The sequence below is a fragment of the Penicillium nucicola genome (genome assembly GCF_028828085.1).
Source record: "Penicillium nucicola strain IBT 29836 chromosome Unknown utg000013l, whole genome shotgun sequence".
Taxonomy (NCBI): Eukaryota; Fungi; Ascomycota; class Eurotiomycetes; order Eurotiales; family Aspergillaceae; genus Penicillium; species Penicillium nucicola.
In genome coordinates this window covers 96,470-112,531 of record NW_026643137.1, presented here as the reverse complement: position 1 = coordinate 112,531, position 16,062 = coordinate 96,470, and the positions used below count along the sequence as shown (strand labels likewise).

The 16,062-nt window shown below is 46.0% G+C and overlaps 4 protein-coding genes across 4 annotated transcripts; 2 read left to right on the top strand and 2 right to left on the bottom strand.

Annotated features, from left to right (window-relative positions):
• Positions 1-4,139: 4,139 nt before the first annotated feature.
• On the bottom strand, positions 4,140-5,650 carry N7511_011278 (uncharacterized protein; the record flags this gene model as incomplete). The annotated part of the gene is made up of 2 exons (XM_057133655.1): positions 4,140-4,899; positions 4,965-5,650. The coding sequence occupies 2 exons, from the start codon at positions 5,648-5,650 to the stop codon at positions 4,140-4,142; spliced, it is 1,446 nt and encodes a 481-aa protein (XP_056978612.1).
• Positions 5,651-8,634: 2,984 nt separating this feature from the next.
• On the top strand, positions 8,635-9,249 carry N7511_011277 (hAT family dimerization domain-containing protein; the record flags this gene model as incomplete). Its single annotated transcript, XM_057133654.1, has 1 exon — positions 8,635-9,249. The coding sequence occupies one exon, from the start codon at positions 8,635-8,637 to the stop codon at positions 9,247-9,249; it is 615 nt and encodes a 204-aa protein (XP_056978611.1).
• Positions 9,250-11,456: 2,207 nt separating this feature from the next.
• Positions 11,457-11,825, top strand: N7511_011276 (uncharacterized protein; the record flags this gene model as incomplete). Its single annotated transcript, XM_057133653.1, has 1 exon — positions 11,457-11,825. One exon carries the CDS (start codon positions 11,457-11,459, stop codon positions 11,823-11,825), a length of 369 nt encoding a protein of 122 aa, XP_056978610.1.
• Positions 11,826-12,385: 560 nt separating this feature from the next.
• Positions 12,386-15,079, bottom strand: N7511_011275 (uncharacterized protein; the record flags this gene model as incomplete). The annotated part of the gene is given in 5 exon segments (XM_057133652.1): positions 12,386-13,002; positions 13,057-13,831; positions 13,882-14,388; positions 14,404-14,601; positions 14,660-15,079. Coding segments are annotated over 5 exon segments (2,517 nt in total), but the record flags the coding sequence as incomplete, so codon positions are not given.
• Positions 15,080-16,062: the final 983 nt, after the last annotated feature.

Here is a 16,062-nt window from a genome sequence, read left to right as displayed (position 1 = left end):
GGGCGTACTCTTGGTAGAGTTGGACTGATGGGTCTTTGTTGACGTATGAGGGAGCTTTTGAATATGAGCAATTCGAAGAACAATGGCGGTTGAATTGAGAGAACTCACCTGTCTTGAACTATGGTCCCTAAGGATCAGCTGTTCTGAGCCTTTTGAATGGCTGCAGCGGTTCAAATTGAGCTGCTGAAATGTCAATGACTGTTGAACCGATCGAACCGACGGAGAATCTCTCTTCGGAACCCTCTGTGAAACCCGAATTAGGTCGAGGGTCGATTTGGATTGATTCCGTGACTGAGCCCGTAAGCCCTCTATTTTGATACTCTATGCTAAGACTTTGACGGCTTCCAGTCGATTTTTGTTTGGCTTACTCATGACACGACGCCTCCGACAGTTATCTGACCATAGATCACGACCTAAGTATTGAATTCGACTAGTCGAAAATTGAATTGGGCCTCTGAATCTCAAATTTAATACATGCAATACTTTTTTGCACGTCAATATATGTCCTCCTGGTTCAACAGGTTCCTTTATTGCTACCATGATTTCTCATTCCAGAATTGTTCTCCTGAGCGGCTGGGCGGCACTTTGGGCAGTCACTTTCGAGCTCCATTGCTTTGGGCTTGGTTCCCTCTTCACATATTTCACCTGTATCGCGATATAGCTGTGGGAGACATCGATGTATCGACTTCTTTGTAGGAGCATCCTTTTCTTTTGGAACATCCCCACTTAAGGTGATCTCTTAACGTATTTTGGGCCACTATTCGATCCACACTATATGTAAGTCAGGTGGCTATTGTAGTAAATAAGGCATTGCAAACCTCTTTTGCCTTGGATGTCCAGATAAAAAAGCAAGTAATTGCTTGGATAAACTACTAAGACATTCATCAGTATAAGACTTATTACCAAGCTCGAAAATGTTTTACCTTGCTCTGTGGGAAGAAAAATTCCGAATGCTTTCTCTAGAAATCCCGATGAGAATAGCTGTCTATTTATATTAAGCCCCGAGGCTTATAGTGAGTATCGATAATGATCTAGCGCTCTCGGGGTAGTAACGCGTTTTCCACTTATCTTTTTTATGTTTACAATAGCTAAGCATACTAGGAATCAAATGGTCCAATTTTACTTTTGTAACCAGTGTACAGTATGCCTCTTATCAGAAACTCCTCGACGACCTTCATTGTATCAACGCTCAGGGTGCTGCATGTACGCTATGCGAAAAAGGGAACCGGTAATGTCGATCGTACCAGTAATGATATTGTATCAGTATGGCAGCATTGGCTGTTGATGACTGCTGACTTTTGTCGCGCTGTAGAGTTAGTCTGTTATGTGGTGGATGCTGGCTCCGCGTTTGAGTGGCTAGCCAAGAAACCTAACAGGTCTCAAATCGCTCTTCGTACGGTAGACTTGTCATGCATCTCTTGTCACATGAAGTTGCCGCCTCCATGTCTAGCGCCACGGTAAAAAATCACGTAGTATACTGCTAGGGTTATTTTGGGCGTGAGAGATGCTTCGTCTCTTTCCTGTTTGTCATCTACGGCTTGAAATACTCTCCATATTCTTAATATGACAGTTTCGAGCTCTAATCTACTTGAATGGCTTACTCAATGATGTGAAGTCAACTCACAACATCCATCAGATCGTGACCTGGTAGAACTTTTACGTGGTTTGCCCAGACTGCAGCCCCAAGTCATACAGAGATATGGTGCGCCCCTGTTCAGAATAGCTGATGCTATGTTGTAATTTATTCCATTTACTATGGTATTTTGGGTGTCCAGCTGGTTTGGGAATTACGTTACATTTTTTCTTCCCAAGACTTTTGCAAGCTCCCTGTCGATCCTGAGACTATCCACATGGTCTAGCCACTTATTCCACTTTGGAACACGTAAAGTACCAATTATGTTTGGCCTATCGAGTCTCAATCTAATTGGGCCTTTCTTGCGGGCCAGGATGCGGGCTTGAGGCCAGATTTTGATTCCTAGCCGCACAGCCCGACAGTAGCGAACGGACTAACGCAAAGGACTAGGATGCTTACATGACTAGTGCGGCGGAATCAATCGCTGCCTAGATGCAGTTCTGTCACCTGGGCGTAATAGTGGCGTATTCCCTAAATCGTACTGTTCACCAAAACAACACTATATAACCAGCTTCTGTTTCCAGTGACTTCTGAATAATCTACACAGGTTTTTGCTCAATAACTTTCCCCGTACACTCAAATGTCGGCCACTTACGATGCTCTCGGATCATTTGAAAGTCAAGAAACACTCCACTGCTACCCCTCCTGTTGAGCCAACGCAAACTTCCCCCCAGACATTTCCACTTGTTTGCCAACCGCGATATAATTCTCCCGCAGCTAGCACCGTTTTGGAAGCATACAAATTCTACAAAGCCGGGGCAACTTGGGCATGCGCAGAGCGGACTGCACTGTGTTCGGAACGCAAAGAGCTTTTGCGAGATGATTCATTTGCGTGCAGAACAATATTCTGTTGGATGGCAGTACCAAAAGTTGAGCCCTGAGCAGCACTCTCAAGTCAACCAACTTGTCCAAGATCGATAAGCAGATCTTCCCGGGATGATATGGACCTATGCCTATGCTAAGGAATATTATTATGCAAAAGTGACTCGTAATCCTCGTCTAGATGATTTCGAAACGACATCCATGGTGATAATTCTTATGGGGAGACCCATGGAACCGATAAAATACTGCAGTATGCTCATGGGACTTTATTTGGACCTCACGGAGTCTCGTCATTCCCATGAGGGTGCGATGAATCATTTCAGGTAGCGAGTCTCTAACACCTTGTCCCGTATTCATATCAACAAGAGTATTGTGCCCCTCGATAGATGTTCCAGTAAATCCTCCTCAATTAGCAGATGACTTGCTTCTGACGTGTCGAAAATTCTTTGACGACAGTAGGAAATGAGCCAATTCAGGTTTCTCCTGTCACCTTCTACCTTGACTCCGATTAGATTCCAAAAGAACATACGTACAGTGGGAACAAGAGAAAATACGTCTATTCCCGAGCTATGAGAAATCATTCTTGCCAGTGGCCCTCGACAGAAAACAAACACCGACCTCCACTATTCTGGGCAATTTTTCACGTAGGCTCAACTTTGGCCCTTTGACAATAATTCTGTGTGGGTCAGTTAGTGAGCAAGAGATGGTTTAAATATCAGGTGGTGCTGTTTGTATAATAGCTTGTTGCAGCTCGGAATTCACCCTCCTGAGCTTAGTGAATCACCCTAGCGATTGATGAACGGCCCTTGGTCAGGCTAAGATCGATTCAGCGAGACTTGTGACAGTTGTCGGTAGCGCAACTGTCCACTGATCGACTGTCGTTACTTCAGTTCTCGCTGAGAAATCGTTATAACGTCTTGGTCTCGGTTGCATCCTTCCTTACGAGCCAACGACGCGACAAAGTCTCTCATTACGACACCACAGAGACGGTTAATTAGCAGACGCGTCTAGCTTAGACCACGTTCTGGGATTGGGATCGGTATATCCGGCAGGGTGAGAGAAATTCGTACTGGATGAATCAGAAATCACAAAGACGTAATGTTCCCCCAAACAAATATCCATCACGCTGGAATAGCCCCGAAGCTCCTACTGAATGAATCGCCAAGGTTGATTTGAGCGCTTTGGCTGGTGTAGATGGATAGTGTGTAGCCCACTTTTCATACCACAGTTGAGGAACCTAACCAGACTCCATCTCCCTGTGGGACGGGGACGGGTGGGACAGGTTGGCCGGGGGCCACAGGCGTGGACAACGGACCGGGCCGCTGAGTGTGGATATAAAACGAGATGGTCATATGATGAAGCAGAAGCTGACATACGACGGACTGCATTGATCCGTAAAGGGCATTCTGTATGACACGGACGATGGCCGCCTTAGGCTACTCCCCTAAACAGGTGCCGACTATTGATGTTTCTGGCGTCAATCCTTCTTGAAAGTCCGGATGCTCCGACATACCCCCTAGACAGGGACCCTCATGCGACTATCTTCAAAGGACGGTATCTCCCCATGAGTAGATGTCAGGTTTTGGGTGGCCTACTCTCTGAGGGATGCGTTCGTCACCTACCTTTGTAGCGGACAAGAATACAAGTGCACGACAATCTTGAAGATCTAAGCTTAGTGCCAAATCTAAATGGAACTGCGTCTAACAACAATAACGTCCGACTCCTGGCTAGTGCTTGACTTACGATCAAGTAAGGACTGGGCAGAAGCATTGAACCAGCGCTCAAGCTTTGTGATTGCTTTCTGCGTAGACATCTCAACCTCGAACGCCCGATTCTCGATAACATCCAGGCATTGTTGCCCCTGTTCATCTATTTCATCTTTGTGCTTTTGCGCTTCTTCTTCCAGGTCCTTCATAAAGTCATTGGTCGCATTGCACAAGTCGGTCTTACCATCCTCGACCTGGTCATCAAGATCGGCTGCGTTCGTTTTGTGTTGGTCAAGCGCCTGATCAAGCACCTGATCACAGCACTCGCTCACGGCCTTATTAACAAATTGTTTGAAGCGGCGGTCAATCTCGCCATTAACATATTGTTCGAGGCGGCGTTCAAAACTCTTGAAAGTGGCAAATCTGATCTGCTCAGACTCGTTTCCAGACTCGCTTGGCAGGAAGCTGACTACATTGGCCAGGAGATGTTGCTTTCCTAATCGAATCAATAGTTTGCAGAGTTGGTCATCGGAAACATCACGGAGCTCATTCTCCAGATGGTCAAGTCTGCTAAGTTTTGTAAGACCAGGAGAGGAAGCATGTTTGAAGTCAGTTGGGCAGATTGAGGCCGGCGAAGTAGAGCATGGACTCGATGGATCGACTTCGGTGGGAGAATCTAGCGATAGAGGGGATGAAAGGAGCGGTCTTGTTCGTCTTTCCTCGCCAGATGACATTGACCTTAATTATGTGGATGAGCCATTGAACGCCAAACTACACAAGAAGATGAGAAGATGGCAGAATACCTGAGCCGTTTGCCATTCCTGGACACGGGATATGGGGGTGGATCCACTTGATCCACCTGCTCGTCGTCATAATCTGGGGGTGGCTCATGCGACAGCTTAAAGGCATGCCAGTCTGTCTGCGCCAAGCCATGGCGATCGTAGTCAAAAGTCTCTGCCTGAACGCTTCTTTTCTGCAGGGCAACCGAGAAAGTTTCCAGCTGATTAAGTTCTTTCACCGCAAATTGTCGTCTGGCAAAGTGTAGACGGAGAAGTTTGGATTGACAGACTCTTGCAAATGCGTAGAAATTCAGGTCTCCTGGTTTGGCTGGGCTTAAAAACTTCATCCTAGCTGGACGAAGAACAATGCCGGTCTCGTTCAGAGTCAATTCCAGTGTTGAGGCGGCCGAAACATGGGTAACAGGCGTTGGAAGCATGGAAACCAAACCAGATGGACAGAGGCCATCGTTGCTTTTCCGGGACAATTTACAGGTTTCGACTACTTCGGGAGGGACGTTCAATTTTAGCTCCTGCGATTTGCCGCTCAGGTTAGCGAGATCTGCCTTAACATTCAGGGAGATAGATCCTTGGTTGGTATTTGCATCAAAGGCAACACGAATGCGAGCAAAACAAGAAACATCAAAATCAAGTGCATAAACCAGTACCGCCTTATCCAAAACCCAGGTCTGGTTTAGCGATGTAGTGGTCATTGTGTGATTGCAATCTTCGCTAGATTAAAGGTAAGACCCTCAATGTATTGAGAAACCCTCCCACCCGAGCTTTAAAATGTTGAGCAGCCCTGACTCGCGTGAAATGTTGAATGAATATTGATAAGAAGATGAGAGTAAAGTGGTAAAGCACTTGCGGCCTGGTCACGAGCACGTGCCCAATCCGAAGTCAACAAGTGAAATCGGAGAGTCCTATGATAACACAGGAATGACAGGGCTGGCGGCGAGAACAGCAAAAGCAATACCTCCTTTCGGGATGATGATGATGATGTTGGAGGATAAAGGTGAAGAGGAAATGCCCTGAGAGAATGGAAAAGGGGAGGCTGGGGCTGGCGGAAAGATAAATCTGGTCACGTGATCGGAACTCGGACTCCGGACTCGAACGGAGCTCGGATCTCCGTATTTACATAACACCATCAATTTCACGGCGATGATTAAACCCGTTCCAAATATAGATGTTTACACGGATTCGAGAAATGATTATTGTCATAGGGTACTAGGCGACCGAGATACATTACGGCACATAGGCTGCGGCACTATCTAAATTATCGGCAGATAATCGATTATCGTATCCGTAAATTGCGTGTCACCTAATACGCACTATTCATGCATTAGGGTTAGACCTGTACCTACTGGAAGACGCGCGCGGGGCGCGCCTTAGCCCTGAAACGATGAAAAGAAGGGGGTGGTAAGAAAGTAAAGTGTACATAGAGACTTAAATTGGCGAGCAAGTCAACATGCATGTGAAATAAGTTAGACCAATAAGGGAGGCAAGCTATCAGCATGACTTATACCCAGACCATAGAAGAGGTACAAGACCGGATTAAAGCTTCAAGTGTTCAATTTTGTTTGGGCAATAGCATAGGATGATTTTCGTGGTCTTTGGGAACGTCTTCCTGGCGTAGGAGTGTACGGTTGTGGCGAGGATTGAGTATCATCGGGTGTGTCTGGCCAGGTTATTTGGGTTTCGTCCTCGTCGTCATTTAGAGCATCGGTTTCAGTGGGTGTGTAAGATAGTTGGATGGTCGACGTCGTATCCTTCTCCAACGAGGCCAACGAGTTCAATGGACTCCGAGCGTTAGCCCTTTGGGACCAGCGGTCCTGGCGTCTTCGTTTACCAGTTGTTGATGGGGTTGGGGGCAAAGAATGTGATGTGGTTGGAAGGAAATATATATCGTCCGTAATCACAGCTAATTGGCGATTCTCTTTGGTGACGCCAAAAATACGTCCAGTCAGGAAAATGCTGGTGTTGATGCTTAGTGGTGGAAAGTTCGCCCAACGTTGTCTCTTTTTGAAGTATGCGGTCAAAAGAAATGTGTGATGGCTTCGAGACGAACTGTTGTAAACTGTAGATTGGAGACGATAGTGTAATAGAGTCGGGCCATCGTTCAGCTGACCCCCGCGTTCAAGAACAGTTCCAAGTACGGTTACGATAGGCTGAGCCGCCTCGGGGCAATGCATGAATTATGAATCTGTATCTTCTTGATCACCCGGGTGTCTAGAACATGTCAGGCATGTTCTTGCGGGGGCTGTGGAAGTTACTAACCGGTCAACGCTGCTAGCATGAAGAAGAATATGAAAGTCGTCACTGTCAGAGGAGCTGGTGAGGAAAGCGCCGCATGCAGATAAAAGCGTTTGGTTGGTATAGGCCAGGCCGGTTGCCCTCATTAAAAAACCGAATCAGGGTGGGAATGTCATCCTGTTCAACATCGTCGGATTGTAAAAAATGCAGGAACAAAAATGGATGGTAGTACATATAATGTACGGATGGTAATCTGAGGGTCATAATCGACATGGAAGGCTGTACCAAAATTAGAAGACACGAGTGATTACATGGGCATGAGAAATCACTGGTACAAAGACAGACACGCGGACGAGACCAAATGAGAGAGCTACAAGGCTAAAGGAAAAGGAGCTAGCGAATAGTAAGAAGAGTTCAGCAGACTGGTAACATGGCGCGAAGGCAACACGGGGGAGGCATACGATTGCGTTGTCTTTGACGCAGTTGCTTGATATTTGTCATCCTTTCGCGCATCAAGAAATGCATCATGGAAGACTCCATGAATTGGAGATCCCGCCTCACAAGATGAACGGCATGGTATCTGCTCAACCATGGGTGAAAGACTATTCTCGGCTCAACGAAGGATCGCTACTGAAGGTGCTGCAGACAGCTGGTAAAGGACCGAATACTGCTGCTAGGTACAAATTGGAGTGCTGCACACGGTTTCTTGACACAACACGAGTCTTGATATGCTTTGCCCGCGTTCAAATTTGCCTTCCAAATTGATTACCCGTATCAGATACCGCTTTCGCAAGACCCTCATGTTCCTGAGATTATATTCCATAGCATAGTTCCTAGGAGTGCTCTTGGTCGCTCCTGGGGATCAGACTCATAACTCCTAGGATACATACAGCTCCTGGGAGTGAACTGGATAGCCCCAGGAACGAGTATTGGTTTCCCCGGGCTTTTTAATTTAGCAAGATCGATGCCTCAAAGTTATGCTCTCACGATAAGCGGATCTAAAAAAATATAAGTTTTTCTCGGTTAGGCTAATCGGATGTTCGGTTTCCTGCAAGTCATCGTCGCTTATCAGTGTTAGGTCTAATAGTAGTTGACAGACAGAATTTGTAACACCTTAAACCCGCTATAGCAAGCTTTTTGGAAGTACTTTGATCTGGAACAAATAACAAGCTTATGGGTCGAGAGAATGTTATCCTTGCAAATAATGGTCAAATCCTTGCTTTCGAATAGCCTCAATTGCTGATGAAAGCAACAAGTCAACAAGTTCCTAAACCTTCAGGAGGAACTCCCGCCGTTCACTCTCCAAGATTGGTCACGGCTGGAACAGATTCGCACAGTACTCCACAAGTTCAATGAGCTTACTTTGTTCATCTCGAAACGCAATCCGCAAATCAGCCTCGCAGTCCCGATTTACTATAAGCTACACGAATTGCTTGATGACGTGATGGAGGGCAATGGTAACTTCGCAAAACTGGATCGAGATATCATAGCTGCAGTGAAAGAAGGGATGAAGAAATACGAAAAGTACTATTCCATTATGGATGACTGCGACACCTACTACACTGCCCTCATCTTGGATCCCCGAGTCAAAGGTGAAATGGTCTTACGGGAACTTCAAGATGGCAATGCAGGGACAATGATTCTGGAAACGATCCGCACCAATCTCCATCAGGTATACGCGGCTAGTAACCCGGAGCAAAATGCCGCTGCATCACAGTTGTCTTCACTGCAGCATAGTGATGTGGAGTCTAGAATGCTGAAGAAGTTGCAGGCGCGAGATCCACCGCTCTCAGATATTGATAAGTACTTCGACACCCCTCCGATCAGCGTCACAGACACGACCGACCGGAACTGGCTCTGTAATTGGTGGAAGATGCACAAGGGCGAGTATCCGCGGATGGCAGCAGCAGCCAGGGACTATCTAGCGATTTCTGCTTCTGAAGTTGCTGTCGAGAGAGTCTTTAGTACAGCAAGGGATGTGCTAGGCATTCGGAGATATTCTTTGAAAGGGGATACCATAAGAATGCTGATGTTGATTCGCGATGGGTATAAGTGGTAGCGGTCAAGGGATTTGGTTCCATTATGCCATCGGGATATTCCGGTTCTGCAATCATAAATTGTTAAATGAAACTGCTATCCGACGAAAGCTCGTTCGCTCTCTAGATTATTCTATAGGAGTAATGTGCCGATACCGATACGATAGGACGATATCGTGAGTGGCGATATCGTCAAATTTGAAGTCCGCCGATATCGAACCGGCAATCGGCATCGACAAATTCAAAAGTAGCCGATATCGTATCGTCAAAATCGGTATACCGGCAATATCGTCAACAGCCCTACTGACGCTATAGTGAGCTGGAATTGGAGGGAGTATGGTCGACCGACGAACATGTGAATTAAAAAAGTCCTGTACATCATGGTTATATCACTCCACAAATGATAGCCGAATGCTGATTCGAACGCACCTCTGATTTCTCAGGGATGTTGAAGTGGTGAACAATCATTCTACTATAGTCTCTCCTCCGGCCTTTCTGTGTTCATCCCTCAGATGTCCTTTCCAATTTCGAATCGTTCTTTGAATATCACAAATTATGGCCCGTGCGTAGCTGCGACAGCAAGTACGCCCGGTTCCTGGGTAGCTTTCTGTACAGTGTAGGCCGCCGGCAGAGTGTTATCGATTTTCGTAGATGACCAACTTTGGTAGATGCTTTCCATCCCGCTCCCACGGAGAGGATATTGTCGCGGATAAGCACCCTCTTCCTTGTCAGCGAAGGGCGAAAGGGGTGTGTTTTGCCCCCGCGAGGCCGCACCGGTATGCAAATCTGCTCGCGGTGCGGTGGCCAGCTCCCTATGAGCCAGTTTATCGACCTAGTACGGGGCGACCAGCCGTTTATACCATGCCTGCGTTGCGGACTGAAAACAGTGGTGTCCATGCCGAGATGATCGTTTAATTAGGGAAACGTTGTCAAACGTACAGCAGAATAGAAGGGTATCACTTCAGGTTTTTCTTAACAAGTGCCTGGTGATGAGGGGCAGGTTATCGCCCTAATTCTGGGAGCGGGTCAAGCCAATCATCCTTGCCCTATTTGTTGGCGTCATTTATTCCTCCGGTGGGTGTAAGCATTGAAGACTTCAGGAACAGGGACTGATGTCCTTTTCCTCAGAAGACAGAGGGCCTCTGCTTCTCCCATCTGAACCATAGGCCCCACTTTCAATATAGTTGATGCGTTAATCTCTATGATTTTGTAGCCTCCTATGCTATGCGGAGCACTGGAATGCTGTCAATGCAGAATCTCCTTCCATATACTAAATCTTGACCTCGACTTACAACAATCACAACTATATACACTTAGAAACTGCACTGTAGTTATAAAGCAATGTTCTGGCATTTCGAAAATTTAATCCGCAGTTTCCTAAATGCAATAGCCATGGAGTTATGGCCGCTGGTTTGGTCATTTTGGAGACCATCAGCAGATTTACCGACTCGCGGCCTGTCCGCCGCATTATGATGAGCGGTACATCTTCCGCCTTTCGAACGCGCATAAATCTGCAGCCTCGACCAGAGTGACTCATCTCACGACACTTTTCTTTGTTTGCATCGTGTCAAACAACGGTAAATCAATGATGATGGAGGACGGAGCTGTGGCATTTGCCGGTCCTCGGCAGCCTCACCTAGACCCTAATCAATAATGCCTTAAGGGACCCGGGGCAGGGTCCGAATTTTCTGTGCGCTTATTGGCCCCTGATGAATACGGGGCCATCTCCATACCTGGACGGAGACGCGACGCGACTACGTCCCTTCTTTGTTGTTAATCATTTAGCAATGTACTTTATGGATTTGAAGTAACTAAAATCGCATTAATATCTTTCGGATTTTAATCAGTTGTATTACCTCCGTCACATACAGTCTGAGATCAGTTCAATGCTAGCGTGACAGCGAATCCACTTCTGATCCACTGAAGCGACTATCTATTCTGTCCCGGAGCCTCATCTAATCAGCATAGAAATAGTGATGGAGGGATTTTGTCTAGCCACAAACGGAGGCTAAGGTGGAGCTCCGCCAATCCATACGGACTGAGTCCTTGAATCGCTGTCAGAAATGCTTCTATCAACCAATGTAATATGTCAAGCAAGTCGAAAATGGATGTATCAGATTCCGTGAGATCCGGTCCTAGCTTTTCTCGTCTTTACGCCCCCTGAATAAAGAAACTTGAAATGGGTGGATGCCCATTCTATTCGCCTTTGTCGGCACTTTTTATTTTTAAAATGACTCGAAAAAGCCTATCTGATTTGAAATATCCGCAAAGGTCCCATCCGCACTTCAGCGTTGACGAGGCTAAGAGGCGGATACGGGAGCGGCAACGCCAAAATAGGGCTCGTCGACGAGCAGAGAGGGAAACTAAAGAAGAGCGGGTTGTTCCCCTAGAGGACCGACCAGCTCAGTCCCGTCCTGAGATTTCGGAAGAGGAGGGGCTAAAGACATGTTCTAATTCCAATGAGCATGAAATAAGCATCTCTAGTGGTTTGGACCGCGCGATTAATATAAGGTTTCTCTCTGATGCAGATCAAGATCCCCATGTCCTTCACCACCGTCGTCTCGATGCCATCCGTGCCAAGGAGTACCGCAAACGCTAGAAAAAACGATACATTGACACTACCACTTGTGTCTTAGGCTCTCTAAGGGCTAAGCAGCCCTATCCGGATCAGAGCAATGAAGCTATCTCGTCCCTATCGGCCTCACTCTCAACCATAGATGATACTGTGATAGAAACTAGTCTTGGTGACGATGTCGACCATACAGTGACCGGCTGAGATTTGTTGACGAGAATTCCATCTAATGACTAGGCTGCGGCACTATCCAAATTATCGGCAGATAATCGATTATCGTATCCGTAAATCGCGGATAACGATATAAATTCATTATCGAATTATCCGCAACGATACGATACGATAATTATATTTTCATTTGCGGATATCCGCAGATTATCGTACGATAACAAATATTGCAAACATGCTAAGACTCGTGACCTGAGCGAGTTTGCATAAATTATGCATTCTCCCCTGTATTTTTTGGGGTATTCAATGTGTAATTGATTGTATATTTGTCACGGGAATGACTGGCCTACGATCTTTTCTCCAAATTAATCTACTTTGTCTAGCTTTATTGCAACAGCATTCAATTATTCAAGATCATATCACAGGTTATCAAACTCAAATCCATCTGGCTGCTTTGGCTTCTTCCGAATCCTCCCCGATCTCCCCTGCGTGGGCTTCTCAGTTGGCATATCAGGAAGCGGGAGATCCTTATCACCATCATCCTGAGGCTCAACGGCACTATGAGGCCGCTTGCGCCGTGGTTGCTTGCCCCGGATTGGAACCGGTGTAGGAGTCGCCTGCTCAACTGTATAACTATATCCCAAATCATTTTCTGAGTCATCCGATCCATCCTCCGCTTGATTACCATCTTCTTCGTTTTCACTGATCGGCTCGATATCGTGAAGCGACGGAGCTGGCTTCCATGTCTGATCGAGTATGGCAACCTCTCCGCTAGAGAGATACTCCTTGATCATCTCGAGCTCGGTTTGTTGAAGCTCGAACTTCGATGCGAACAGATGAAGCATTAGAGACCTGATGGTTTCTGGTTTAAGCTGCCCCCGGCGATAGTGACAGACATCACGAGCACAATTGAAGAGCCGCTCAACACCAGCGCCACTAGCAGGTGTTGCCAGATTATCCCGCGCCATCGCTGCAAGCACTGGATATTCATGCTCATGCTCCTTCCAGAACACCCTTGGCTTTCCTTTGGTAAGACCTATAGTATAACTTAGCTGGAAAGCCGTATAATAAAGCAGGGAAGTATACAGACCCTGTGCAAGATATCGTGTGATCTCATCCTCCGGTCGGTCAATTTCACTGTGTAAAGCGTGCAAATCCATCATCAGATCAAGCTCCTCTTCGTCCACTTCTTGAGAGACTTGGGCTTGAGAGGGCTCCTTGCGGCGGGTTATGCGTTGTTGATATTGGTCAAATTCCTTCTGTAGTTTATCCCGATAGATCTCCATCCAATTGATATCTTCTCCCTTCTCGTTTTTCTCTTTCCAGTCATCGCCTTCAAAAAACCGAAGCTTCTTCGATGGACACAGAATAGTTGCAATTGCATAAACTGTGCCAAACGATTCACTGCCGGTCGCTCTGTGGTACTTTGAGAGTTTCTGTTTCGCTGCCTGTAGTGCCTGAAGCATTCTCTTTTTCCAAGGGACAGTCTTGCGTTCTAGTAACTCCGCAACATCATCAAGATGGTTAAAGAGCTCCTTATAGATGCTGAAGACCGAATGAACAGTAACATCTTGAGTCTTGGACAAGATCTTGGTGTAATGAAAGAAAGGCTTTGTGACCAAAAGGAGATACTCCACTTGGCGCCATTCCTCTTGGCCGAGCTGAAATTGAACGTATTGGTGGGTTGCACAGTACTGGTTGAAGACTCGCTGTAGTTTCTTGGCACGTTCGAGCATTAAGAAAGTAGAATTCCAGCGTGTACGGACATCCTGAATCGGTAGAAGCTTGGGCTCTGTTATTTGAAGCGCCCGGAAAGCCTCTCGGCGCTGAGGACTGGCGGTAATGAATACAGTGAGCTCTCGAATCTAGGCTTTTTTAGCAATTATATTCTCGGGATACAACATGATACATTTACCTTCTTCAAAGTAGCCACGATATTCCCTGAAGCGTAACCTGGAGCGGACTGTAGCGACTTCGTACGTTCACCTGACCACTCTGACTCGGCCTCTGCATTCTTTGGGTTCGCTTTGATCTTTCCAAGGAGGTCTTTCAGGCTAAGTTGTATAACGTGCACAATGCATGGTACTCGGAAAACAGAGGTATTGTGAAGAGCGTGGGACTGAACCATCTCTTGAACGCCTTGGATCATTGTGTTGTTGTTTGATGCATTATGAGTTGTGATTGATAATACTCGGTCGGTAATACCATGCTCTTGGAGGATTCGGATAACAGTCTCACTTAGATGAGTCCCAGTATGAGATCCCTGCATATGCTCAAATCCAAGAAGAACTTTACAGTAATTCAAGCCCTGGTCGAGAAAGTATCCAGTGATTGCCAAAAATGCCTGGCCAAAAGGAGAGGTCCAGCAACCGAGTGCGATAGAGAGATAGCTTCTAGAAGGAAGCTTACTGAGTACACTTTGCTATTGTTCCTGGACTTCATTATCCAAAAGACGTCTTATACTGCGGGCGGACGGGATATTGAGTTCTGACTTCGCTAGCCTGATATATTGCAGTAGGTCTTTGAACTCTTGTTGCTCGACAGTGCGGAATGGGAGACGGGTGGTTGTGATAAACCTGAGGATCTTCTTCTGGAAGGTGGTCTGGCTGAATTCCGTGCTTGTTGATCTTCGCGGCTAGGTAGAAATAGACAAGGTTAGTTTTCAATAGAGATTTGATCTAGGATAGACGTACCATCTCTCGTAGTAGCTGGTTAATGCCTTGCTTTGTAGTTGTCCGTGGCTGAACACAGACTGTACTAGTAAGATGGTTTTTTATGGGAGACGGACCGGCACGCTTAACCCCTGGGTGAACGATCACATTCTGACCGCGTTTACACATAACCTTGGGCTCGCCACTCCGCGCATTTGCAACCTGATCAAATGAGCTCCAAACATCAGACTTTTTCAGTATAGTATCCCATCTAATAGATTTCTGCAGTTCTTTCTTGCTGCCAAACTCAGTCATTAGCCACCGTTTCACAAACTGTATCTGAGACATCTCCATCATTGGATCGGTTTTGTCGCAGTTGTAGAGAATATAAGATGATTGAAAGAGTTTGCCGACGCGCTGTAGTAAGTCGGGGGCACGAGGATATCGAGGGGAGGGGGAGTGTCTGAGACAGGAGTCGAATGTGCTATGCTCTGACTACTCAACACGTCTGAGGATTCATCTGATTGTGGAAAGTCTGAATCAATGAATGAGTTGGCGAACTGAGATGCGTCATATTGGCTCCTTGATACTTCGGAATCAGACATGTCGAGTAGAGGACCAGGTACCAAGTGTAGAACGATCGATTATATAAGGAAGAGACTTACTAGAAATTTAGCGAAAAAATTGATGCGTAGGCAAACGTGTGCGCCCGCGATGTCGACGTGCTCACGATAATACTCGATGCTAATTGGGTATGTATTAAGCGGATGTGGGAGGTTCAGACGATAATTGACGATAATCTGCTGACAATCCGCCGACTATCTTCGGATTATCCAATAATTATCCGCGTCACCAACCCAAAAAAAAAACGAAGTCCCCCATTTCCAAACTTCAAATCTAAATTGCGCCTTACTTTTTTGTGTAAACATGCTGAGATAAATAAACGTATAATTAAAATGCGAACTAGCGAATCTATCCATACTATTCTCAAGATCAAAACTATACTGTTGGTGCATTTAGATATTGAAATTAAACGGTCCAGGAAAATTTACTACGTTCCCTTAGTGTCAAACATATATCTCTGCCCAGCCATCACCCCTTAATTAATATTTTAAACTTACAAGTAACTACAACTCGCTCGCTATATACTTAAACCCAATATTTTATGCAGAAGACATTTTTTTAAGAATACAATACTGTTTCTTATCAATACTGTTTCTTATTATTTCCCAGGAGAAGTGAAGGAAATAGGGGATGAGTCTTGTCATGACCAAACATGTAAAGATTCACATGTAGAATAAGGTTTTGTCAGCTTCATAAGTATCACCTGATCGTCCACAACAGGATATGTTAGCGAATTTTATGCTAGTGCGGATAGTTTGCTGATATCCAAACTATCGTTCAAAGATCCGCGGATATCTGCAACGACGATGATGATAATGATC